The sequence below is a fragment of the Schistocerca nitens genome, chromosome 11, assembly GCF_023898315.1.
Source record: "Schistocerca nitens isolate TAMUIC-IGC-003100 chromosome 11, iqSchNite1.1, whole genome shotgun sequence".
NCBI classification, from domain to species: Eukaryota; Metazoa; Arthropoda; class Insecta; order Orthoptera; family Acrididae; genus Schistocerca; species Schistocerca nitens.
Genome location: NC_064624.1, coordinates 165893139 through 165919460, shown reverse-complemented (window position 1 = coordinate 165919460; position 26322 = coordinate 165893139). Strand labels below are relative to the sequence as shown.

The 26322-nt window shown below is 43.5% G+C and overlaps 2 protein-coding genes across 2 annotated transcripts in view; one reads left to right on the top strand and one right to left on the bottom strand.

Annotated features, from left to right (window-relative positions):
- Window positions 1-9006, top strand: part of LOC126212744 (TD and POZ domain-containing protein 1-like) — a 43827-nt gene extending 34821 nt beyond the window's left edge. Inside the window, exon 4 of the mRNA XM_049940153.1 lies at window positions 8616-9006. Coding sequence (XP_049796110.1) covers window positions 8616-9006 — 391 coding nt within the window. The remainder of the gene's footprint in view (window positions 1-8615) is intronic.
- Window positions 1-26322, bottom strand: part of LOC126212605 (poly [ADP-ribose] polymerase tankyrase-1-like) — a 598324-nt gene that overhangs the window by 330483 nt on the left and 241519 nt on the right. The gene's annotated exons all lie outside the window — the stretch shown is intronic.

The following is a 26322-nucleotide window of genomic DNA, read 5'->3' as shown; positions in this document are numbered from 1 at the left end:
ACAGTGCTCATACACGTGTCTGCCAACAGCAAAATGTGTGAAAGGCTGTAGGAAGACAATGCAGTGCTTCGTAACAACAAATTACGATCGATGAGCGTTAAGTCACAACTGTTTACATCAGATTCATTTAAGAAGTTACAAGCGGAATCACGCGCATGCGCAGTTGAGTCGCGTCTGAGTAGTACCTTCTCCCGCTTCTGGAAACAGAAATGTCGCTGTTGGTTGTGTACGCAGCAAACCGGAGTATCTGAACCAGGCGGCAATTTCGGTGGCGAGGGGGGAAAATTCGTATTGTTGAGGAAAAATAACCTTGTTTCACAAAGCACCTAGCATCTAGAGCACATTGGTCTGTCGATCATTCAAAAGAGTTTGAAGCTCATCATTGTTGATTTTTGAAATTTTTGGACACATTCTGAGTTCATTTCTGAATGAATCATAAGTTGATTTTTGAATGCGTGCATAGTGTACGTGATGTACCTGCCAGGGGAATCCTCGTCGCATTTGGAAATAAACTTCCCTGCAGACAAAAGGGGATGGGGCTACACGAGCTGAGTGGAATAAAGCCGCACGGGTGAATGTAGTATGTGTATGTGACTGACTGGTATGCAGATGAGCGCATAGCTACGTCCATAGATTCAGACTACCAGAGTAGAAATGAACGACCAACAGGAATAACAAATACGAAATATTAACGTATTATCTTGTCGCTGTATCAAAGAAAATGAAAGTTTGACAGAAAGTTTTTGACCAGGTCGCTACACTAGAGAGGGCAAGTTGTACATTTCCTGGTTAGCAGCCGCTTAAGTTCCATTCTGGTAGTGGTGCGGAAAATGCGTTGTACGAACACGTAATAACGCCTAACCAGAGAATAATCGCTGGATAATTACTAAACCGGTGATTCTGGCAGAGTTAGTAGAGTTAACTGGAGAATGAGCTTTGACAATGATAGGAATAGTTACAGAATTAGGGATGAGAAGATTTTGTTTGAACAAGGAAGGAGAAGAAACGGGGCGGTTCCAAATTTATACAAAAGTTTCGTACTACTACTTTTCTACTTTTCGAGCTCATGCTTAAGAAACTGGAGCTTATGAGTGAAACATGAAACTATTTCCTAACATAACTACTTTTGCTTGTAGTAGGCCAAACAGGCATTTCATATTATTACTTGGCAGAGTTATATTCTGCCGTATTATAAAAACGACCATTATTACCAAAACAATCTCGCTTGTTTGGTGTGTTACAGTTGCTGCAATATTAGAAAGACCTATTTTCTTTCGTCCTGCAAACAGTGACAATAGGCGTAATGAGATCGAGAAACCACACCAGTCTTTGGTACTATTTGTATTAAAAGCTTTTTGAGTATTAGACAACGACATTTCGATTTTTTACGTAGCAAAACATTTGACGAATTTTGATGAGTTAACAGATTCTTTCGCGGAAAGGAAAGCACGGCATGTAAAGCTAGAGCAAGATTAGTGAGAAAAGAACGCAAGGATTGAAGAAATATGTACTGTCTTGCTTGTCTCATGTCTTACCTGGTTTTATGTATCCTGTATTTCATTTTATGTCACACAGAACAAAGTTATTAGCTATTAGGCAATGAAGAATCCACATTTTCGGAAGAGTTCTTCCTCTTCCGGTTACAAATAATTCCATCCAGTATTGATTGCGAGGTTATTTTGTTTAAAAAACAAAGGACATTTTAATTTCCGCTGTCCTGAATGTAGTTTGATGGCATCCGTTACAAAATACTCATTTGAGTTCCACAGTGCGAAGTGCCGTGATGTGCAGTGCAGTAAGAGAACGCTGTGTGAAGAGGCGTGGCACTGCACTTCGGCACACTTAAGACCAAATAATGCATCTTAAATTTCCTCAAAGTTAGATGTTTTATGCATAGGACTCCTCAGGAAGAAGTGCGCTATAAAATGAACATTATTTGAAAAGGCGTTTTTTTTTAATATACTGACCGTCTAGTATATTGCCCCGGTTCGAAATATCATAGATTCAGGGTTGATGCGCAGATCAGGTTGACTTGTAGTGGGTGGGGGGTGGGATGTAATACAATTTCCACCTTTCTGACAGTCAAGCATTAATTATCTTGCAGAACAATGAAGTTACTTTTGTCGCTTTGCTGAACTAATTCGGCTTTTATTTATCTTTTCCGCTGAGGCAGCCAGTTCGTTTGAAACGAAGTGTTCAGTTCCACACTATTGGCTAGTTTCAACTGTTTGCTGCATTTCAAGGGCACGTTTTCATCTTCTACAGGGTGTATACATCCCGGGACAACCGGGAGATCCGGGAAAAACCCGGGAATTTTTTCATCTGGGAGAAAACCAGGAAAAACCCGGGAATTTTTCATTGTTTTAGTTTTCAGTTAAATTTTTGTAATTTTGACTGGTAAGAACCGTTACTCTAACAAATGATATTACTGTATCCCGCAACTGCAGAATAATACTGCAACAATGAAACTTAACTAGAGAAAAAACCAAAATAACTTAAAATGCAAAGGAAATGCGCCATATACGACGACGACAGAGTCCTCATGCAAGCGTCTGCCAACAGCAAAATGTGTCAAAGGCTTTAGGAAGACTATGCAGTACTTCATAACAACAAATTCCTTCCGATGACCGTGAAGTCACAACTGTTTACATTACATTCGTGTTAGCAGTTGCGAGCGAGCTCATGCGCATGCGCAGTTGAGTCGCGTTTGAGAAGCTGATTCTCCCGCTTCTGGCTACAGGAATGTGGCTCTTCGCTGTGCAACCAGTCGCAGCAAGCAGCTAGATGGTACCGGGAAAAGGGGGCGCCAAATTCATATTCTCAAGGAAAAAAACTTGTTTCACAAAGCGCCTAGCATCCAGCGCACGTTGATCTATAAATCATTTATATGATTTTGAAACGCATCCTTGTTGGTTTCAGAACACATTTTAAGTTCATTTCTGAATCAATCGTAAGTTGATTTTTGAATGCGTGCGTAGTGTACGTGATGTCTCTGTCAGGAGAATCCTAATCGCATCTAGAAAATAAACTTTCTGCAGACAAAAGGGGATGGGGCCGTACGAGCTGAGCAGAGTAAAGCCGAACGGATGAATGCCAGTCGCTGTCTGATTATGTGGTTGATTGGGTTTTCGAATGATCAGCTTTGTTATAATTCGTAGCGAAATCCATAGATTCAGTCTACCAGAATGGAAATAAACAACTGCAGGAATAACAAGTGGGTAAGATTATGTATTATCTTCTCGTTGTATCCAAGAAAATGAAAGTTTGACAGAAACTTTCTGGCCAGATTGCTACACTAGTAAGGACCAGTTGTACAGTTGCCGGCTAGCAGCCGCTTAAGTTCTGATTCGGAAGTAATGCAGAAAACGTTTTGTACGAATTTGTAACAACGCCTAATGACAGAACAATCGCGGGGTAACTAAAACCGGTGATTCTGGCAGGGTTACTGAAGTTAATCGGCGAACAAATTTTGAAAGTGGCAGGAATGTCCACAGAATTGGTGATGACAAGATTGTTAGAACGAGGAAGCAGAATAAACGGGGACATCACACAAATTATGGAAGGACGAGACTATTCCAAATTTATATAAGAATTTCGTAATGCTACTTTCCGATCTCATGCTTGAGAAACTGGTGCGTATGAATGAAATGTGAAACTATTTCCTAACATAAAGCTTTTTGCTTGTTGTAGGCCTAATAGGCTTTTGATATTGGTACTTAGTGAATTATATTCTATCGTGTTTTAAAAATGACCATTTGTGCCAAAACAGTCTCGCTAATTTGGTGTGTGTGTTACAAAATTTGCTACAATATTAGAAAGGCCTGTTTTCTTTTATTTAGCATCCAGCGACAAAAGAGACGTAATCAGATCCAGAAACCACACCAGTCTTGGGTATTATTTGTATTAACAGCTTTTTCAGTATTAGATAACGAAATTTCGATTTTTCATGCAGCAAAAAGTTTGACGAACTTTGGTGAGGTAATAGATTCTTGTGCAGAAAGCAAAGCACGCCATTTAAAGCTGTAGCAAGATTAGAGAGAAAAAATGCTAGGAGGTAAGTATTGAAATGTGTACTTCCTTGCTTGTCTCTTGTCTATATTGGTTTTATGCATCCTATATTTTACTTTTGTCACACACAACAGGAAGTTATTAGCTATTAGGCAATAAAGAGTCCAAATTTTCTGAAGAGTTCTTGTTCTCCCGATTACAAATAATCCCATCCGCTATTAATGGCGAGTTTTTTTTAAAAATAAAGAGGGGCAGGCTGTCAAACTGGCTGACTGGGAGCAGGAGAGGCAGCACAGGACATTTCTATTTCCACAGTCCTGAATATAGTTTAATGTCATCGCTTACAAAATATACACGTTTCAATTCCACAGAGTGAAATACAGCGACGTGCGATAGGAGAATGCTGTATGAAGTGGCGTGGCACTGCCCTTTGGCACACTTAAGGCCAAATAACATGTCTTATATTTTCTCGAACACGTATGTTTTAGTTTCAAATTTTTCAGAATGATGTGTTTTACAAGATGCACATAGGGTACTTTTGAAAATTCGATTTTTTTAGTATTGACCCGGTTCGCAAATATCGTAGATGCGAGGCTGATGCACAGAGAAGTCCGAGCTATAGTGGGCAGTCCCCACGTGACCCGTGTTAACGTTCAGTGGTTTTGCTGTTTCTCGTTCGTTTACTCTCGCGTCAAATGAAAGTAAAACGGATATCTTTGGCCGGGAGGTATCAAGTGAATTAAAATACATTCACATAATTACCGAAGGCTGATATACATCATTAGTTTCAGATTTTGTTTCCACGTTTCTGACAGTCAAGCACCAATCGCCTTGCAGAACAATGAAGTTATTTTTGTCTCTTTGCTAAAGAAATTTGGCTTTTATTAACCTTTTCCGCAGAGGCATCCAATGTATTTGAAATAAAATTTTTAATTCCACAGTACTGGCTAGTTTCAACTGTTCGCTGCATTTCAAGTGCAAGTTTTCACCTTCTAGCACATATCACATTATGCCATAATAAAGAACCAAACATGAGATAATGCAGCACTGGTACTCCAAGAAAATTTACATCTGAATCTGGACATACGAATGTGCGCTTTAAGTTGCAGTTTAAATGTGCACATTTTAGTATGGTTCACGAAATTCTGATCTCTCGGAGTACCCTGTGACGTCTTACTGCTTTTACAACGTAAGGTAAGATCTTTTAATTACATGTACGTACATACAGGCTTCCTACGTCATGTTAGCTGCGCAAGCTCGGGGCACCTCTTACCTGGCGCTCTCCGGCAGCTGCTGGAACGAACCTGTTTCCAGCAGGTCGTGGAAAAATATTGCGAATGCTGGTTTGAAAAGCGTTAATTTCAAAGTAAATATCCGTTAACGTAAGTTGGACTATGCGCGAGGATGTACCATGAAATTCTTAAATCACAGTGTGTTTGACTCCATTTAAAAATCAACTCTTTGATGACAAGCCATGTAGAAGAATTTCGAACCCTGAAGATCAGACATATCGAAAGACTAGCTTCTCTTGCAGCTTATTAACCTTTGTGACCAATATTGTATGTGGAAGCTTTGCTTTTCTTGTAGCAACACTATGTATATTAATATAAGCCGTTAGCTCGTGTGTTACCACTGCTAAACAGGGATGTTGCTATTGGCTGACTACATCACGCGTCCTATGCTCTGAATACTCGCTGTCATGAGCTGGCGAGATCACGTGACATGAGCTGTGACTGGCTTACAAAAGCGCATCGCAATCTCGATTTCAGTGATTCGGAAAGTAACATGTGGTGTTTGGTGGAATTCCAATGTGTGCTGTCGTAATACGAAAATACGCAACGTACATGTTGCTGCACATCAAAGATATTTCCAAAATGTGACTTTTTCCCTGAGTTTCGTTTTCTAAAGTGCTGGGAAATTCTACGCCCATGTCCAAAACCATAACCATTCAAAGGATTGATAAGTTTTGCACTTCCGAGGGAAAATATACTGTCACTTAAGACGGAAAAAGTGTTTCCACGTGGGAGAAAGTGTATTTTTAAGCGGGAAATCCGGGAAAATCCGGCAATTTTTTTCCTTGTCCACGTATACATCCAGTATTAGTCAAATTTGATACGTATGAAGTATCGTCTGTTGTGTGACTGGATTCTTGATTTCCTCGCAGAGATGTCAAAAAAAGAAGTCATATACGGCGTTCCGCAAGGTAGTGTCATAGGCCCTCTGCTGTTCCTGATTTACATAAATGGTCTAGGCGATAATCTGAGCTGCCCCCTTAGATTGTTTGCAGATGACGCTGTAATTTACCGTCTAGTAAAATCATCAGACGATCATTTCCAATTACAAAATGATCTAGAGAGAATTTCTTTATGATGCGGGAAGTGGCAGTTGACACCAAACAAAGAAAAGTGCGAGGTCATCGACATGCGTACTAAGAGAAATCCGCTAAATTTTGGGGTATACGATAAATCGCACTAATTTAAGGGCTGTCAATTCGACTAAATACCTAGGAATTACAATTACGAGCAACTTAAATTGGAATGACCACATAGATAATGTTGTGGGAAAGGCGAAACAAAGACTGCGCTTTGTTGGCAGAAACTTGGAAGATGCGACAAACCTACCAAAGAGAGCCTACATTACACTTGTATGTCCTCTGCTGGAATATTGCTGCGCGGTGTGGGATCCTTACCAGGTACGATTGGCGGAGGACAGCGAAAAAGTGCAAAGAAGGGCAGTTCGTTTCGTGTTATCGCGCAATATGGGTGAGAGTGTCACTGATACGATACGCGAGTTGGTGTGGCAGTCACTGAAACGAAGGCGGTTTTCTTTGTGACGAGATCTGTTTAAGAAATTTCAGTTGCCAGCTTTCTTTTCTGATGGAAAATATTTTATTGACATCCACCTATGTAGGGCGAAATGATCAACATAATAAAATAAGAGAAATCAGATCTCCAATGGAAAGATTGAGGTGTTCCTTTTTCCTACGCGCTATTCGAGAGTGGAATGGTAGAGAAATAGTATGAAAATGGTTCATTGAACCCTCTGCCAGGCACTTCAGTGTGAATTGCAGAGTAACCATGTAGATGTAGATGTTGATTCCCTCCTGTATAGAGATTCAAGTAATTCCTGCTTTGATTGACCATGATAATCAGCTGCAGATATCGACTTTGGAATCCAGTGAGCATTTAAAACCCTCCTGCACCTCAGGCAGGCAACAGAAGCACACCCATTTCGACTGGCAGTCATGGAAGACACAGAGAATTAGTGTTGAAATTATATCAGGAGCAGGCAACAAACAGAAATTTTTCAATTTTCGTGCATACAAATGATGCGGGTAATAACGCGTAATTTGGCACAGGAAGTACATAACTACAAGTAAAAAAATTTTAAAAACGCTCAATATAAGATGACACACACCTATATGTGCTACATGGACACTCAAAACATCATCGACAGTGTCGAATTGTGTACTTAGTGTCCAGGATAATAGTATTAATTATGCAGCACATGCTGATATCAAAATCAGTATGCTCTGTAGAGAATGTGAAACAAAGCAGAAAAAAATAGAACGCCAGGATGAGATGCAAGACTTGGAAAGGTAAGAAGTGGGGAAATGTTTGGGATGCAAAGACAAGAGGTTATGTTAGAACGAAAAAAATGAGAAACTTACTGTTAGAGAAGGAAGCAATGGACTTACAGCACACACAATAACAAACTAGGACAATGACAAACAAAGAATAAAGTTTTGGGGGATGAATCGGTAGCTTTCAGAGAAGGTAGAAAAAGATCAAATAGGTAAAAACAGGGCCAAATAGAAATCCTTGGTTAATGCAGGAGATACTGAGTTCAACTGTTGAAAGCAGAAACTATAAAAATTCAGCAGATAAAGCAGGCAAAAGGAAATATGAATGTTTAACAAATTATTGACAAGAAGTGGAAAATGGATAAAGACGACTGTGTAGAAGGTGTGTGTGTGTGTGTGTGTGTGTGTGTGTGTGTGTGTGTGTGTGTGTGTCAGGGAGAGTCGACCTGGTGCCCTTGTTGTATTTGAAAGATGTCGACCAACTTATTGTGTACGAAGCAGTGACTTTTATGTCTTTTGTCGGTATGTCAGAAAATTTCCATGTTACTGGTCTGAATCACTTAGCTGTCTGGTGAGGAAATTGTATTTCAGTACTTACAGATGTGTATGGTTTCTAGTGTTTTCTTCCTAAGTGACAGAAGGAATAGGTACCCAGAGAAAGTAGTTTTAGGGGTGTGTTTGAATGTAGATGAAGGATTGGGTAGCAACTGCATGCCGAGGTGAAAGGAGGCGGATGTGTGGAGTGAATTATGAGGAAATGTGCCAAATGAATTTGTTAGGAGATGGAGTGCACCTATTTTTAATGGCAGATGGCTGAAGGTTTTGATTATGGGCTAGTGCTGTGCATCTGTCTGTAATACGCTGGTTAACCCGTATCACAGAAGCGAGATTTCTAGATTTGTGACTTGTCACTCGGAAGAAGTGTATTCAGAATTGTTGGCAGTTTTGCGGCTGACAGTTTCTTTCATTTGGTGTGTGTGTGTGTCTCGATAGTAGAGAGTAAGTGTGTCGATGTTTTGTGCAGGAGCCTTTCTGATGCAGAGCGAGGCAGGAGGCTGAGAGAGGCGGCTAAGGAGGGGGCGGTGGAGGAGGTGCGGGCGTTGCTCGTGGCTGGGGTGGACGTGATGGCGAGGGGCGAGGTGGGCGGGTTGACCGCCCTGCACTGGGCTGCAGAGAGAGGCGACGCGGCTGTGGTGCGGCTGCTGCTCTCTGCGGCGTCCGACCCCAGCGCGAGGGATCGGGTGGGTATGACGCCGCTGCACTTGGTGGCATACTTTGGCCACACAGAAGCGGCGGCTGCGTTGCTGCAGGCCGGAGCCGACAGGGGGGTGAGGGCTAATAAGGGGAACACCGCCCTGGACTTCGCCAGGCTGCAAAACCGGCAGCAGCTCGTCGAGATGCTAACAGGGCCTTAATACGTGCCACTAGAGGAAATGACATGTACTTCATTGTACAGGATATTAAAATAAACAATTGAAAAAAAGTTCGCTTTCTCTATTCATTTCTACCTTTTGCAGTCCACACAATTACTCCAGTAACACCACAACTACTGCAACAACAGGAGATATCTGTAAACCAGCGTGACAAACCTTCCTTTTGAGATTTCACTCTGTAAAACATTTCACAAATCATTTCTGCAAAAGCTGAGCGACAATTGACAAACATTCCATCATTCATAAACTCCACTTCTCTCTCCCTCTCCGTCTTGTGTTTCTCGTCCCACATACAATATTCAAACAGCTTACAAGAATACAGCCGACGTCTTTCACAACCGCCTGTATTTCGAAACTTAAACACCCAATCTCTTCCAAGAGACAAATGCGAGAATAGCGGTTGTTGTGCAACAGTCACTCAGCTGCGTTAATGTTAGTTCTTCCCACCAGTCCCCTACATTACCTAATTACTGCAAACTATTTGCTAGCAGTGTCTATGCTGCTACATTACATCACTGCGAACTGCGCCATACTCAGAATACTGCCATATAAGCTGTTTAGTTAGAATGTATCTTCACTTCCGACTTCACACTGACTTCCCTTCTGTGCGTGCACCGCACAAGTACTTTTCGTGCTTAATTGCAATGTCACATTGATAGCAGTGCTCACACCATGTGCAGCTGTCTTGCCAGCTCACCTTCAAATAAAGAAAATTGAAGAACCACCTAAAATCATTTGACTCCCACACACCTCCCTTGCTGCTCTTACAGAACAAACTACCATCTCTCAGGGAATTATACTCAATCACGTGGGACATGCAGCCATCACTGGAATTATACGGCAGTTCCCCAAAGTACACTTTTGCGTCTCTGTAGACGCTTTCGAAGCAGACCTCATTTGGAACATTCATTCCCCTGTCTGCTGTGATACAATTACACTTGGCATACCCGTGCGTGCATGTGTGACGAAAGTGGCAGACTGCATTCTGAACAAGAGCTTCTGTGGCCCTCATGTGGCGGCGTTACACACGGAAGCTCCTCAACATTCCCTGTGAGGAAGCAGCGGCGCCAGGAGACAGTATTGACTTGCTGAGTGACCTCCACGGCATTGATGAATACTTCAGGCTCTGCCAGTTGATCCTCAACATAAATAAATGTAACATACTGTGCATACACAGGAAAAGAAATCCACTACCGTACAATTACACTGCTGATCACAAATTGTTGAAAACAGTAAGTTAGCTACCGTAAAATATCTAGCAGTAACTATCCAGAGCCACCCTGCGTGCAATGACCATATCAATTGGTAAGAAACTGCGGCAGATCTTTCCTCAGCGATTCCACAATTATATGTTTTGGGCTCCTAAATCCAAATTTCGTGCTTCCTGGCCTGTGGTATGTCGGCTTCACAACGAAAGCCTCAAAATTTTCCGACTTTTCTCAGATTTTCATTTCTTTCACAAAGACTACGTGTTTCTCAAAGTTGAAAACCCAAAATGAAATTGGACAAACTCTTCTACAACATGCAGCAATCAGCAGTGATTTTCTGACGGCGAGTGGTGACCGCGCTAGAGCGTCCTAAAAAAACGGTGACTCCCCAAAATTCGGATCGCGCCTAACGCCATTCACCTGTTGCACTCTGCTATTACGGCACTTTGGAACGGTATGGCACGCGTCAGCAGACGGAAAACAGCCCAGAGGTCCATATGTGTTCTTCGCATCGTCAAACACAATAGCACTCACGGCACACATCCGCTGTGTTCGCATTTATTTAAACTAGTGCTTCTAAGTGTGTGGTTGGTATCTGAGAAATGCCTAAAATTTATTTTGATATCGAAATACGTAAATCTCAGTCCAGTGCGACAGAAATGTGTAAAAAATTTTGTACGGAAGTATCCGAAGCATACGCTACACGATGCGAAATCCAGGCTAGCCGGTATACATCAAACAATTCGCCTGCGAGAGAGGAGGTCGTTTTCAATGTAATTTATACATACCATTTGTCTGCAAAACAGATAACTCAATTTCAAATATTGGTCCTGAATACTGTAAATCTTTATCTTCAGACTTGTAAACAATAACTGTACCAGATCTGCTACCGTATTTATAGTGCAAATGAAGATAAAATGTAACGCATCCCGTTTTGTGTCAAAACTGCTCCAAAATTCACAAGATAACGCCTTTCTGATATAATTCACCGATTTGGAAAGTCTGAAATGATAATTTCACAGATACATTCTGGTGTGTGGCGGAGGGTAGTTTGAGTACCACAGCTGTTCCGGCCTTTTGCTGTTGCAGTCCCGATACGAGAAGTATCTTTGGACTACTCGTCTATTAAGAGCTCTGAATGGAAAGTAAGAAACCGGAGAACGTCTGGCGTGCATTTCCTCGCCATGTTACAGTTCTAGGTGGAACCTTTAACCTGCCATCTCTGCAGTGGGCGACATAGGTGGCTGAGACTGTTGGCAGGGCCAGGGAATCGTGAGAAACTGATCCAAGTGCTTTACTCAAAAACTACCTCGGGCCCTTAATCTGAGAAACGAGTCATGAAGACAGCATCTTAGACTTGCAAGTGACAAATAGACCCGAACTTTTCGAATCTGTTAGGGTAGAATGGGGAATCAGCTATGACAAGAGCGTTACAGTGTCACTGAATACGACAGTAAAGAGAAATAGAAAATAAGTTGGGAATATTATTGTGCTTAGCAAGAGCGACGAGAAACAGGCTTCAGCTTTCCTTTCCTCTGCAGCACCAACAGCGCGGGTATCAGTGGAAGGAGTGGAAGAGCATTGTGAAATACGCTTCAGGCAGGTGTGTACCGACCAAATGCGTTTCAAGACCGGTTTCACAACGATGAGTTTACGGCACTTGTTTTCATTTAAGTGCGCGTCTGCGCACGCCAGATCACGAGATAACAAAGGAATTTCCGAGATCCGAATTTCATCGATAAAAATGACGCCAAAGTAACAGTTCCTTCTGGAAAGAGCAACATATCTGTAACATGTTGCATTACTCTCTATGTAACGAAAGCGTGTGTAAACATTCGGTCTTGTCTGTAAGGCACAAACGCTTACAGCGCTGTTATTCACGTGCAAACAGCAACAGGTGGCGTCAGACTGCCCGCGCAAACGGCCGGCGCAGTCGCCGAGGGAAACTCGCAGGTGGCGGCGCGACGCAGAATGCGGGCAGCGAATCCGGCAGAGGGCCGCGCATGCGCAGAATCAGTGGGCGGGGCGGGAGCAGGCGGTAGGGGCGGTCAGACCACGGCGGCGGAGAAAAGACCGGCCACACGACAGGGGGGCCGAAACTAAATCGGAACGATCACTTTCCGCATAAAATGTGTAATACTGTTTAGCGATTACAGCTCCAGTTCTGATCAACAGTTTCAAAGTCGGTGATGATCGCAGACACCAGCGTCCGGCTGCCATTTACTGCCCCAATATTACTAAGATATCTTCTTCCGCTCTACCAGCAGTTTCGTAGTTATGTCACAGCTCGATACATCTGTCTAACGGCAGTCCACTATATACCAACACTAAACATTATTCCGATAACAACCTCTGTTACAATTAGTGCACTAGATTTAATACATGTAATGTATTGTTTTTGCAGCAAGTCTCAATGACAGGTGTAGGAACATCCGCTAACTTTCAAGCTGTCATTACTATCGATCCAGAAATAAACAGCGCAACGGCAGTTCTTTAAAGGGATGGGTTTACACCGGAAAACGTCTAACTTTATCCCAGCAGACGTGCAATTGCATGTTCTGTCGCTGAGACATTCCGCTTAAATATTTACGCGCCATGCGGGACTGACGTTACACATGCACGATCGGTCTATTTTTTAATCGGGATGTCTCACGTCTATTGGCAAATACGTGCATGTGAAGCACACGCTACACGATGCGAATTAGAGCCTAGTCAGTACGTCAAACAATTCGCCTGCGAGAGAGCAGGCCGATTTCAATCTAATTTGTATGTGTCATTTGTCTGCAAAACAAATGACTGATTAAAATGTTGGCCCTGAAGATTGTTAATCTTTGTGTTTAGACTTCATTTACCCGTTTGAAACATCTAAAATGATATATTTTCACAGATAGATTGTGACAATCATTCTACCTTACAGTGATGGTAATTAAATTTGTTGGCCTAGCTGTGTGAACGGAACGCTCCTCTGTTCTGTAACCAGTTACTATTAAGAGAGTGACGGAACTGTCAAAAACGTACGGTACAGGTCCAGCGCGACAGCCGTCTGGAGGCAGAAATGGTGCCAGCATCACAGAATCAGCAGAGGGGTTCGATACGCCCGCGCATGCGCAGAAGTACGCCTTCTGCTTCTCGCTCGGGTGGCCACCGGCCAAGTGCAGAGTCTCGTAATGCAGATTTTGCGCCTTTTGCGGTAAGTAACTCTTCACGAACACAGTAACTAAAGGATGTAGAAAAAGAGCCGGTAGAACGAACTGTGACAGGCGTTGCGAATGTGGTCACCTCTCTAAACCTCTGCACTCTCCGCATCAAACAAGAGAGCTCCAAGGGAAAAATTTTTCAGCGATCGAGTCCCGTATTTTCTGAGACAGGCAAAAGGCGGCTTCGTCAGCGCAGGACATTTTAATTGTATTTTAAGGGCGACAGACTCAAAAGGCGCGACACCCTTCTGTGGCGCCCTGCAAAATCTGACTGCAGGTCTGGACACGGAAGCCGTAGCTGAGCGGCGCGCCGCCACACGTACTCACTGCACGCACGTCTCGCCAGTGTCGGCTTCGAGGCCTGACAGACTCCACATGACAATGGGATGTGAGTAACTGAGCAGGATTACGACGCAGCCCCTGTCAGCTTTTCCGACCGTGACACTGTAATTGTGAAAGCAAAAGGTCTACCTCGTCCCAAAATAATTCGCAGAGGATAGTGGAAATTGAATTGTAACCTCCTCCACATAACATCGGTGAATATACATTTCATTGCTCGGTACAAATCGTGGGTTAACCGCAGACGTTTCTTCCGTAACGCGAGTGAGTGGCGGCTGAATGTTGCAAAATCCGGTGTTCGGAAATTATTTACAAATGTCGCCTACAGGATTGAAGTAAAGCGTGAATTTCATTTTGAATTATTAGATACTTGTAAGAATAATTAGTAGTTGGCACTACATAATTCAAAACAATAAAATAATTCGTTCACATGACGTAACAGACTGTAAATAATGCAAAACATGTTGGCAATTCCTACATCTGACTTACTTATCTACAGAATTTTCATTTGGGGAATAGTAAACAGTTATGTATAAAATGCTACAGAGGCAACCATGTCCTCCAGATAAACTCATGTGTGTTAACTGGAGAAACACTGGCCACGATAGCAGGAAAGGAACAAGTAGCGGCGAAGCCTTCGACTGCAGGCGACAGACTAACTCGGCGACATTTTGGAAGAAAATTTCCTCCAACTGACAGCAAAGCGAGGCCGTGGAGATGGTGTAAAGCGTGTGGTGCCAAAGTTAAAAAAGAAACTGTAGAGTGGAAACGGAAAGAAACAACATACTGTTGTCCAGTGTGTGATGTTGCGCTGTGCGTGCCAGAATGCTTTGAATCGTTTCACACTCTAACAATACCAGCACTTGCAAAGTAGGTTAGAAATCAGATTAATAATGTTGCTCACGCACCATATGTTCCCTTTATTGGGCAACATCAAAGTTATTGACTGTGGATGGTATCGTCAGAATGGAAATAATGAGGTCACTGCAAAAAGAGTCATTAATTTGGCAGTTACCTTGAATGGATTCCCACGTAGATTTCGTCCAAATCGTTATGGCGCATCTTGTTGATTCTAGGGTGATTCCACTTTGACTGCTAGAAGGTCCAGATCTGTATTTTAGCAATATTTGAAGACCTAACAAATGCGTTTTTGGGGAAATTCTTAATGATCAAACAATACCAGATCAGAATAAGGGTATCGTAGAATTAATTTTTGACTTGGTGTTCACGATCCACATTTTTATTAAACTTCTGGTAAATTCACATATAAATGGTTCAAATGGCTCTGACCACTACGGGACTTAACATTTAGGTCATCAGTCCCCTAGAACTTAGAACTACTTACAGCGAACTAACTTAACATCACAGACATCCATGCCCGAGGCAGGATTCGAACCTGCGACCGTAGCAGTCCCGCGGTTCCGGACTGAAGCGCCTAGAACCGCAATTCACGTATACTTGCTCTTAATTGTCACATCAAGAAAACATTTTGTATCAATCGTCCTATATTGATTTTCCACTTTAACGAAATACAAGACTGGACTGTTCTTTTATAAACCGAAATAACAACTTCTGCCAAAGTGAAACAAACACTGCTCTGTACGCATTCACGCCAAAACGGTTACAAGTAAGTCAAAGATTATGAGTCTCACAGAAATGAATACACACAAGAACCATATCACTGTAATACACTCCTGGTAATTGAAATAAGAACACCGTGAATTCATTGTCCCAGGAAGGGGAAACTTTATTGACACATTCCTGGGGTCAGATACATCACATGATCACACTGACAGAACCACAGGCACATACACAGGCAACAGAGCATGCACAATGTCGGCACTAGTACAGTGTATATCCACCTTTCGCAGCAATGCAGGCTGCTATTCTCCCATGGAGACGATCGTAGAGATGCTGGATGTAGTCCTGTGGAACGGCTTGCCATGCCATTTCCACCTGGCGCCTCAGTTGGACCAGCGTTCGTGCTGGACGTGCAGACCGCGTGAGACAACGCTTCATCCAGTCCCAAACATGCTCAATGGGGGACAGATCCGGAGATATTGCTGGCCAGGGTAGTTGACTTACACCTTCTAGAGCACGTTGGGTGGCACGGGATACATGCGGACGTGCATTGTCCTGTTGGAACAGCAAGTTCCCTTGCCGGTCTAGGAATGGTAGAACGATGGGTTCGATGACGGTTTGGATGTACCGTGCACTATTCAGTGTCCCCTCGACGATCACCAGTGGTGTACAGCCAGTGTAGGAGATCGCTCCCCACACCGTGATGCCGGGTGTTGGCCCTGTGTGCCTCGGTCGTATGCAGTCCTGATTGTGGCGCTCACCTGCACGGCGCCAAACACGCATACGACCATCATTGGCACCAAGGCAGAAGCGACTCTCATCGCTGAAGACGACACGTCTCCATTCGTCCCTCCATTCACGCCTGTCGCGACACCACTGGAGGCGGGCTGCACGATGTTGGGGCGCGAGCGGAAGACGGCCTAACGGTGTGCGGGACCGTAGCCCAGCTTCATGGAGACGGTTGCGAATGGTCCTCGCCGATACCCCAGGAGCAACAGTGTCCCTAATTTGCTGGGAAATGGCGGTGCGGTCCCCTACGGCACTGCGTAGGATCCTACGGTCTTGGCGTGCATCCGTGCGTCGCTGCGGTCCGGTCCCAGGTCGACGGGCACGTGCACCTTCCGCCGACCACTGGCGACAACATCGATGTACTGTGGAGACCTCACGCCCCACGTGTTGAGCAATTCGGCGGTACGTCCACCCGGCCTCCCGCATGCCCACTATACGCCCTCGCTCAAAGTCCGTCAACTGCACATACGGTTCACGTCCACGCTGTCGCGGCATGCTACCAGTGTTAAAGACTGCGATGGAGCTCCGTATGCCACGGCAAACTGGCTGACACTGACGGCGGCGGTGCACAAATGCTGCGCAGCTAGCGCCATTCGACGGCCAACACCGCGGTTCCTGGTGTGTCCGCTGTGCCGTGCGTGTAATCATTGCTTGTACAGCCCTCTCGCAGTGTCCGGAGCAAGTATGGTGGGTCTGACACACCGGTGTCAATGTGTTCTTTTTTCCATTTCCAGGAGTGTATATCGATACATCGGAGTACCTATACACTAATAAAACGAAATGTGAATATTGTCACAAAAATATGTCTGTTACTCCGTTACTGGCATCGAAAACTGGGGTTGGAGTGCCGTAATGGTCACGTAAATAAAGAACCATTACAACACGAAAGCCAATTACGTATACAAATTATTTATAAAAAATGTAAATTAATTTAGTTGTGTAATGCGATATTTTTTAATAAATGCATTTCAGTTTGTTTTTTATAAAACATAAACCAGTCCAATATTCTTTCTACATACAATAAATACTGCTGTAAAACTTTTTTATTTTTCTTGTTTCAGCTACAAACTTGCAATAACAGTGTAAACTTAAGTGAAGTTGGTTACTATAATGTGTTACTTCATTTTAAAGTTTAATGTACAAGGTTAAAACGGAACAAGTGCGACGATTTATCTGTAACCGTTCGTGAATTTTGATTTTTTAGGAAAACGACAGAAGACCCCAGTCTGGCGTGCTAGTGTGTCATACTGAGTCCCAGACTTCAAAGTGTTGATTTGTTGTTCCGGTGAGAGGCAACAAGGCCAGGCTGACTCGGTTACGGGGCCAGCGTGTGTGGGCGGTGGTGTTGTGACGTCACCACGGTGTGTCAGCAAGAGGCGCCTGCCGCGGCCTTCAGTTGATGACAGACTGAGGCAAAGAAACAGCAGGGACACTCACTAAGGTCTTGGTGACGCGACACAAAATAACTTTTTTCTTTTCCATTATCGTCACGACAATTGTAACATTTTCAATATGTGGAACGTAATATTGAAAGTCTAAACCGGATGTAATCACTTACCAAATGAAAGGAGGAGGTACTGGTTTCTGTACGTTTCATAGCGTGCTTTTGGGCAGGGCATCTCCACTTTGCATATAAAACACAGTTGATGACAGAGGAAATGGTGGAAGCCAAAAGACATTCATGACATGCTGAAAAGAACAGTGCTATTACTACAATTCATGTGGGGCTCTGTAGAAAACATCTGAGGCAGCAGAATGTAATGTTTAAAACGTTAAGCAGATGTAATTTGTTATAAAAAAGATGTTATCAAAAAGAGTGTTCGAGTAGGGCATCTTCCATTTGCAGATAAAATGCAGTCATCGACAGAGTAGACAAAAAGACGTCCGTTAAATGCTGATAAAGAACAGGAGAATACCCCCCTGTTACTTCAAAATAGGAAGCTGTAGCTAATAGCCTTTGACATTGCAGAGAGTAATATTAAAAAATGTTAACCACATGTAATTACTTACCCAGTGCTGGAAGGAAGTACTTATTTCTGTTCATTTAAAAGCCTCCTTTCGAGCAGGGCAGGGCATCTTTCCTTGGCAAAAAAAAAAAAAAATAATAAAAAAATGCAGTCGATATCAGAATAAATGGCGGCAGCGACGTGGCGATAGTTAACCTGCTGGTAAGGAACAGGAGACAGCATTTGAGACAGCAGGGAATCTGTCTAACCAGGTCTGTTTACCTACCAAACGGAAGAAGGGAGGAGCAGCTGCGCCGCTGGAGGGTGTCCACGTGTTTGTCGTCGCTGCCGGGGAGAGAGAGGGGCGCTGGAGTTCCAGCGTCAGGGGGGTAGTTATGAGTTGAGACGCCGAGCAGGGGACTCTGGGCAGTGCAGGCGTAAAGTTAAGTGCACCTGTGTTTAAGTCAAGTGCTTTGTGTTTGAATGCTGTGAAACAGAGGAGAGAGATACGATTAACGGTTCAGAATGAAATGAGGTGTAAGGATCTCAGAAAAGAGTGTGAAGAGGAATGAAGATAACATTTTTTTTATTTAGTGGCACTGCAGTCGCGCTAGTTACATTAGTTTCATTGTTGAATTAGACAGCAACATCAAGGAAATTGAGATTTTTCATTAAAGATTGTTTAATTTTCACGGTTTGGTATCGGTGTCTTCCTTTGACAATATTAATAAATGTTGTAATATGAACTGCATACGGGTAATAATATATCCGCTAATGTAATGTGTGTAATTGTGTTCAGATCTGGTGGCATGGGGACCAGTACATCAACTCGAACTCGCCACTCTGTTTCCCGCACCACTCAATCATACTCCGGGCCTTGTGACATCGAGCATATCTTGCTGGACAATGCCACTAGTGTTGGGGAACATGATCGTGTACACGGTCTGCAACCAGTTACGATACTCCTTGGGTGTCACGGTGCGTTGCCCGAGCTCCACTGGACCCACAGACTCCCACGTGAACGTCCCCGAGAGCAAAACAGACCCGCTGCCAGCTTGTCTCTGTCCCACAGTACAGGAGTCAAGGAGCTGTTCCCCAGAAGATGACGGATCGCGCCCTGCCATCGGCACGATGAAGAAGGTATCGGGGGTCATGAGGCCGTGCAACGCTCTGCCACTGCGCCAACCTCCAGTGCCAGTGGCCATGTGCCCGCTTCAGTCATAGCTGCCGATGTCATGGTGTTAACATTGGCACGTGCATGGGTCGTCGGCTACAGAGGCACATTGCTAGAAGTGTTCAGTGCACTGTGTGTTCAGACATCCTTGTAGTCTTTTCTTTGGGGGGGGGGGGGGGGGGGAGAGGAGGAGGTCGTCAGTCTTGTGACTGATTTGATGCGGCCCGCCAGGAATTCCTCTGCTGTGCTAACTTCCTGATCTCAGAGTAGCACTTGCAACCTATGTCCTCTATTATTTGCTGGATGTATTCCTATCTCTGTCTTCCTATACAATGTCCTATCATCCTGTCCCTTCTCCTTACCACTTTTTTACCACATATTCCTTTCCGATTCTGCACAGAAGTTCCTCATTCCTCACCTCATCATTCCACCTAATTTTCAACATTCGTCTGTAGCAGCACATCTCAAATGTTTCGAGTCTCTTATGTTCCGGTTTTCTGACAGTCCATGTTTCACTACCATATAGATCTGTACTCCAGAAGTAGATTCTCAGAAATTTCTTCCTCAAATTAAGGCCGATATTTGGTATTAGTAGACTTCTGGTGGCCATTACTAGTCTGCTTTTGATGTTCTCCTTGCTCCGTCCGTCACTACCTAGGTACCAGAATTCGAAACTTCGTCTACTTCGTGACCATCAATCCTGATGTTAAGTTTCCCGCTGTTCTCATTTCTACTACTTCTCATTACCTCCGTCTTTCTTCGATTTACTCTCAATCCATACTCTGTACTCATCAGACTGTGTATTCCATTCCGTAGAGCATGTAATTCTTCTGGACTTTCAAACAGGATAGCAATGTCTTCAGCGCATCGTATCATTGATATCCTTTCACCTTGAATTTTATTTCCACTCCTGAACCTTATTTTCATCATTGCTTCCTCGGCGAACAGATTAAACAGTAGGGGTGCAAGACTACATCCTTGTCTTACACCCTTTTTAACACGAGCACTTTGTTTTTGGTCGTCCACTCTTATTATTGTCTCTTTGCTGTTGTACATATTGTATATGATCCGTCTCTCCCTATGGTTTACCCCTACTTTTCTCAAAATTTCGAACTTCTTGCACCATTTTACACTGTCGAACGCCTTCTCCAGGTCGACAAAAACCTATGAATGTGTCTTGATTTTTCATTAGTCTTGCTTCCGTTATTAACCTCAACGTCAGAATTGCCTCTCTCGCGCCTTTACCATTCCTAAAACCAAACTGATCGTCATCTCGAGCATCCTCAACTTTGTTTTCCATTCTTCTGTACATTATCCTTGTCAGCAAGTTGGATCCATGAGCTATTAAGCTTATTGTGCGATAATTCTCGCACTTGTCAGCTCTTGCCGTCTTCGGTATTGTGTGGATGACGCTTTTCCGAAAGTCAGATGTCGCCAAACTCATACATTCTATACAGCAACGTAAATAGTCGTTTTTTTTGTTTTTTTTTTTTTTTGCCACTTCCCCATCGATTTTAAAAATTCTGATGAGATGTTATCTAGCCCTTCTGCCTTATTTGATCTTAAGTCCTACAAAACTCTTTTAAATTCTGACTCTAATACCAGGTCCCCTACCTCTTCTAAATCGAGTCCTGTTTCTCCTTCTATCACATCAGACAAATCTTCCCCCTTACAGAGACTTTCAACGTATTCTTTCCGCCTATCCGCTCTCTCCTCTGCATTTGACAGTGGAATTCCAATTGCACTCTTAATGTTATCACCCTTGCTTTTAATGTCACCGAAGGTTGTTTTGACTTTCAGGTATGCTGAGTCAGTCCTGAAAACAATCAGTTCTTTTTGGATTTCTTCACATTTTTGATGCAGCCATTTCGTCTTAGCTTCCCTGCAGTTCCTATTTGTTTCGTTCCTCAGCGACTTGTATTTCTGTATTCCCTAGTTTCCCAGAACATTTTTGTATTTCCTCCTTTCATCGATCAATTGAAATATTTCTTCTGTTACCCATGGTTTCTTCGCAGTTACCTCCTTTGCACCTGTGTTTTCCTTCCCAACTTCTGTGATTGCCCTTTTTAGGGGCGTCCATTACTCTTCAACTGCACTGCCTACTGAGCTCTTCCTCATTGCTGTATCTATATATTTTCTACCCAACATGGAAGTTTGACGCTAGTTCCGCCACAGTTCGCTGCCCAGCCTACGATGTCCGACACCTGTAATGAGGGGTGGCTGCCCAACCTCTGGGTGTGGTTTCACTCTGGTTTCGCCACGTTTTGAAGACACTCACCACAGGACTCCTCTAACGCCCGACAAGACGTGCAGTTTCCAAATGCTGCTGCTGTGCCTCTGGGCCAGCACAGTCTGCCATCAGTCAAACTCAGATAGATCGCACGCCTTCCCCTTTCTACACATGGACAGCAGGCTCATTCATACTACATGCACTGTGCATGTGTCTGACCACCAGGTGGCGCTGTTGTCGCCTGGACGGGGTTACATCGATAGCAGATCGGTGGTCATAATGTGTTGCCGATCAGTGTATGACGAAGTGCTTCCAGAAAAATATCTGCAGGAGTATGAAGCTAGGTTGACAACATGCTTTAAATGTTGACAGACGTTTCGACAAAGTATGCACTAAATACAGGACAGTGTTAAACAGATAATTTTAATACCCACTGTCGTAGTGGATTCAGATGGCACGGAGCAGGAGTATTTCGACTGGCTGTCTATACACGATAATATGGTGTCTATCGGTTAGAATTGCAGCGTTATCCGAAATATCTCGTACTAGTGCAATATCTAATGCGAGCACAGAGTGTGTTGTCCAAATCGAAAACGTAGCTATTCTTCAGTGATTTGATTGGCCATTTGGAGAGTTTGAGCTGGATAGGCAGATGATAGATATGAGATACCGGTACGTCAGTGAGCGAGAGGTCTGTTCAAGGCTTGATGAGAGACGCTGGACTGCACCTGTGGCACCTGAACTGCCGCTCGCAGGAGCCCTAAGACTTGGCTCGTCTGTACACCGGCGGCCAGCGTGGGTGGGTGCTGCCAACTCCAGAGCCTCAGTCCGGCCTGCTCTGCAGACTTGCAGCCTTTGCCGTCGACCTCCCGCCTGCCTTCCAACATGCTCTCACCTCCCGGAATGACACCCTATTTACATCCCCCACCATGGCCTGTCTGCCCACATTCATACAGGAAAACAAAAATGCTCATCATTATAATGGACATACGTCGGGTGTTCAGTAAGTAACGCAACATTTTTTCTCTGCCAACAGTTATGTTTTATTCAGGGTACCAAGACACCATACTACTCCCCAGTTCTCTGGCTCCTAAACTCTATTTTTGAACATAACGTCGGTTCAGTACGACACCCTTACGCCGCCTCATTGGGAGGGCCTCATGGCACCACTCTACTGGGTGATGACGGAGCCAGCCTCCTGCTGCATCGATAATTCCCCATCATCCACGCACTGCTTCCTGCAGTGGTTATCCTTCTTTGGGCCAAACAGATGGCAATCGCAGTGTGTGAGTTCCGTGATGTAGTATGCACGAGGAAGAACAGTCCCATGAAAGTCTGTCAGCTCGTCCTCGGGTGTGTAGACTTCTCTAAGGCCTGACACAATCATGGATGACGGCTGCATGTTTGTTGCTGTCAGAAGTAGTTCAACTTGCCGCGAAACTGAAGTAGATACTACCTGTGAGCTAGTGTGGCCGGAGCTCATTGTTGGCAAGCGGTATACAATCACAATTGGATCTTTTAACCGACCTCCCAATTCAGATGATTCAGTTGTTGAAAGGTTCAAAGAAAACTTGAGTTTGATTTCAAACACCAACCCGACTCATACGATTATAGTTGGTGATGACTTTAATTTAGCCTCGATATGTTGGCGGAAATACATGTTTAATTCCGGAGGTACGCATAAAACATCATCGGCAATTGTGCTAAACGCATTCCCTGAAAAATATTTCGAGCAGTTAGTTCGTGAGCCCACACGAATAGTAAACGATTGTGAAATCACATTTGACCTCTTAGCAGCAAATAGTCCTGAGTTAATAACCAGCTTCAAAATGGGTACACGGATTAGTTAACACAGGGTTGTCATAGCGAGATTGAATATTGTAATCCGCAAATCCACCAATAATAAACGAAAAATATATTCAAAAAAGCAGATAAAAATGCATTTGATGCCTTCCTGAGAGACAATCTCCACTCATTCCTAATTAATAATATATGTGTAGACCAGATGTGGCTTGAATTCAAAGAAATAGTGTCGGCAGCAACTGAGATATTTATACCAAATAAATTAACAAACGACGGAGCTGATCCTCCTTGGTACACAAAACGGGTCAGAACACTGCTGCAGAAACAACGAAATAAACATGCAAAATTTAAACAGATGCAATATCCCCACGATTGGCCATCTTTTACAAGCTCGAAATTTGGCGCGCACTTCAATGTAAGATGCCTATAACAGTTTCCACAACGAAACCTTGTCTCGAAACCTGGCAGAAAATCCAAAGAGATTCTGGTCGTATGTGAAGTGTGCTAGCGGCAAGAAACAATAAATGTGTGCTCTGCCTGATAGCAACGGAGATACTATCGATGACAGTGCTGCCAAAGCAGAGTTACTAAACACAGCCTTCCGAAATGCCTTCACAAAAGAAGACATATTCCAGAATTCGAATCCAGAACAGCTGCCAACATGACTTAATATCCTCGGAGTAGTGAAGCAACTTAAATCACTTAACAAAAGCAAGTCTTCTGGTCCAGACTGTATACCAATCAGGTTCCTTATGGAGTATGCTGATGCATTAGCTTCATACTTAACAATCATATACAACCGTTCTCTCGACGAAAGATCCGTACCCAAAGACTGGAAAGTTGCACAGGTCACACCAATATTCAAGAAAAGTAGTAGGAGTAATCCGCTAAATTAGAGGCCCATATCGTTTACGTCGATATGGAGCAGAATTTTGGAACATATAGCCTATTGTGTTCAAACATTATGAATTACCTCGAAGAAAACGGCCTACTGACACACAGTCGACATCGATTTAGAAAAGATCGTTCTTGTGAAACACAACTAGATCTTTACTCGCCCGAAATGTTGAGTGCTATTGACAAGGTATTTCAGATTGATTCCGTATTTCTGGATTTTCGAAAGGCTTTTGACACTGTACCACACAAGCGGCTTGTAGTGAAATTGCGTGCCTATGGAATATCATCTCAGTTATGTAACTGGTTTCATGATTTGATGTCAGAGAGGTCACAGTAATTGACGGAAAGTCATCGAGTAAAACAGAAGTGATTTCTGGCGTTCCCAAGGTAGTGTTATATCTATATAAACGATTTGGGAAACAATATGACCAGCCGTCTTAGGTTGTTTGCAGATGTCGCTGTCGTTTATCGACTAATAAAGTCATCAGAATATCAAAAGAAATTAGAAAACGATTCAGAAAAGATATCTGATTGGTGTGAATATTGGCAGTTGACCCTAAATAACGAAAAGTGTGAGGTCACCCACATGAGTGCTGATAGGAAACCGTTAAACTTCGGTTATACGATAAATCAGTCAAATCTAAAGGCCGTAAATTCAACTAAATACCTAGGAATTACAATTGCGAAGAACTTAAATTGTAAGAAACACATAGGAAATGTCGTGGGGGAAACCTAACCAAAGACAGAGATTCATTGGCAGCACACTTAGAAAATGTAACAGACCTACTAAGGAGACTGCCTACAATACACTTGTCCGACCTCTTTTAGAATACTGCTGCGCGGTCTGGGATCCTTACCAGATGGATTTAGCGGAGTACATAGAAGAAGTTGAAAAAAGGACAGCACGTTTTTTATTATCGCTAAATATGGGAAAGTGTCACTGAACTGGTACAGGATTTGGGCTGGACATCATTAAAAGAAAGTCGTTTTACGTTCCGACGGAGTCTTCCCACGAAATTCCAGTCACCAACTTTCTCTTCCGAATGCGAAAATATTTTATTGAGACCGACCTACATAAGGAAAAACGGTCACCACGACAAAATAAGGGAAATCAGAGCTCGTACGGAAAGATATAGGTCTTCGTTCTTTTCGCGCGCTACACGAGATTGGAATAATAGAGAATTGTGTAGGTTCTTCGATAACCCCTCTGCCAGGCACTTAAATGTGATCTGCAGAGGATCCATGTAGATGTAGATGTAAAATTCAGTTCGCATTTTTGTGACGGCAAATATGCAGAAGTCGTTTCTTCAGTTCACTGAATGCAGCGCAGTACGCTTCAAATGGTTCAAATGGCTCTGAGCACTATGCGACTTAACTTCTGAGGTCATCAGTCGCCTAAACTTAGAGCTAATTAGACCTAACTAATCTAAGGTTTCTGACCCGTGGTCTAGGGGTAGCGTCTTTGATTCATAATCAGAACGTCTTCGGTCCCGGGTTCGATCCCCGCCACTGCCTAAATTTTGATAAATAATCAGCATTGGCGGCCGAAGACTTCCGGCATAAGAAGTCACCTCATTCTGCCAACGGCCTTGTCAAAGAGGGCGGAGGAGCGGATAGAGGTTCAGGGCACTCTCTTGTCCTAGGGGTGGGAAATTGCCCCTAAAGGCGGAAGAATCAGCAATGATCAACGACATGAGGATGCAGAAGGCAATGGAAACCACTGCATTAAAGACACGTAACGTGTATCCACAGGACATGTGGCGTGTAATTGAAGAAGTGTCATGATGATCTCTCCATTGGCAAAAGATTCCGGAATAGTCTCCCATTCGGATCTCCGGGAGGGGACTGCCAAGGGGGAGGTTACCATGAGAAAAAGATTGAATAATCAACGAAAGGATAACGTTCTACGAGTCGAGGCGTGGAATGTCAGAAGCTTGAACGTGGTAGGGAAAATAGAAAATCTGAAAAGGGAAATGCAAAGGCTCAATCTAGATATAGTAGGGGTCAGTGGAGTGAAGTGGAAGGAAGACAAGGATTTCTGGTCAGATGAGTATCGGGTAATATCAACAGCAGCAGAAAATGGTATAACAGGTGTAGGATTCGTTATGAATAGGAAGGTAGGGAAGAGGGTGTG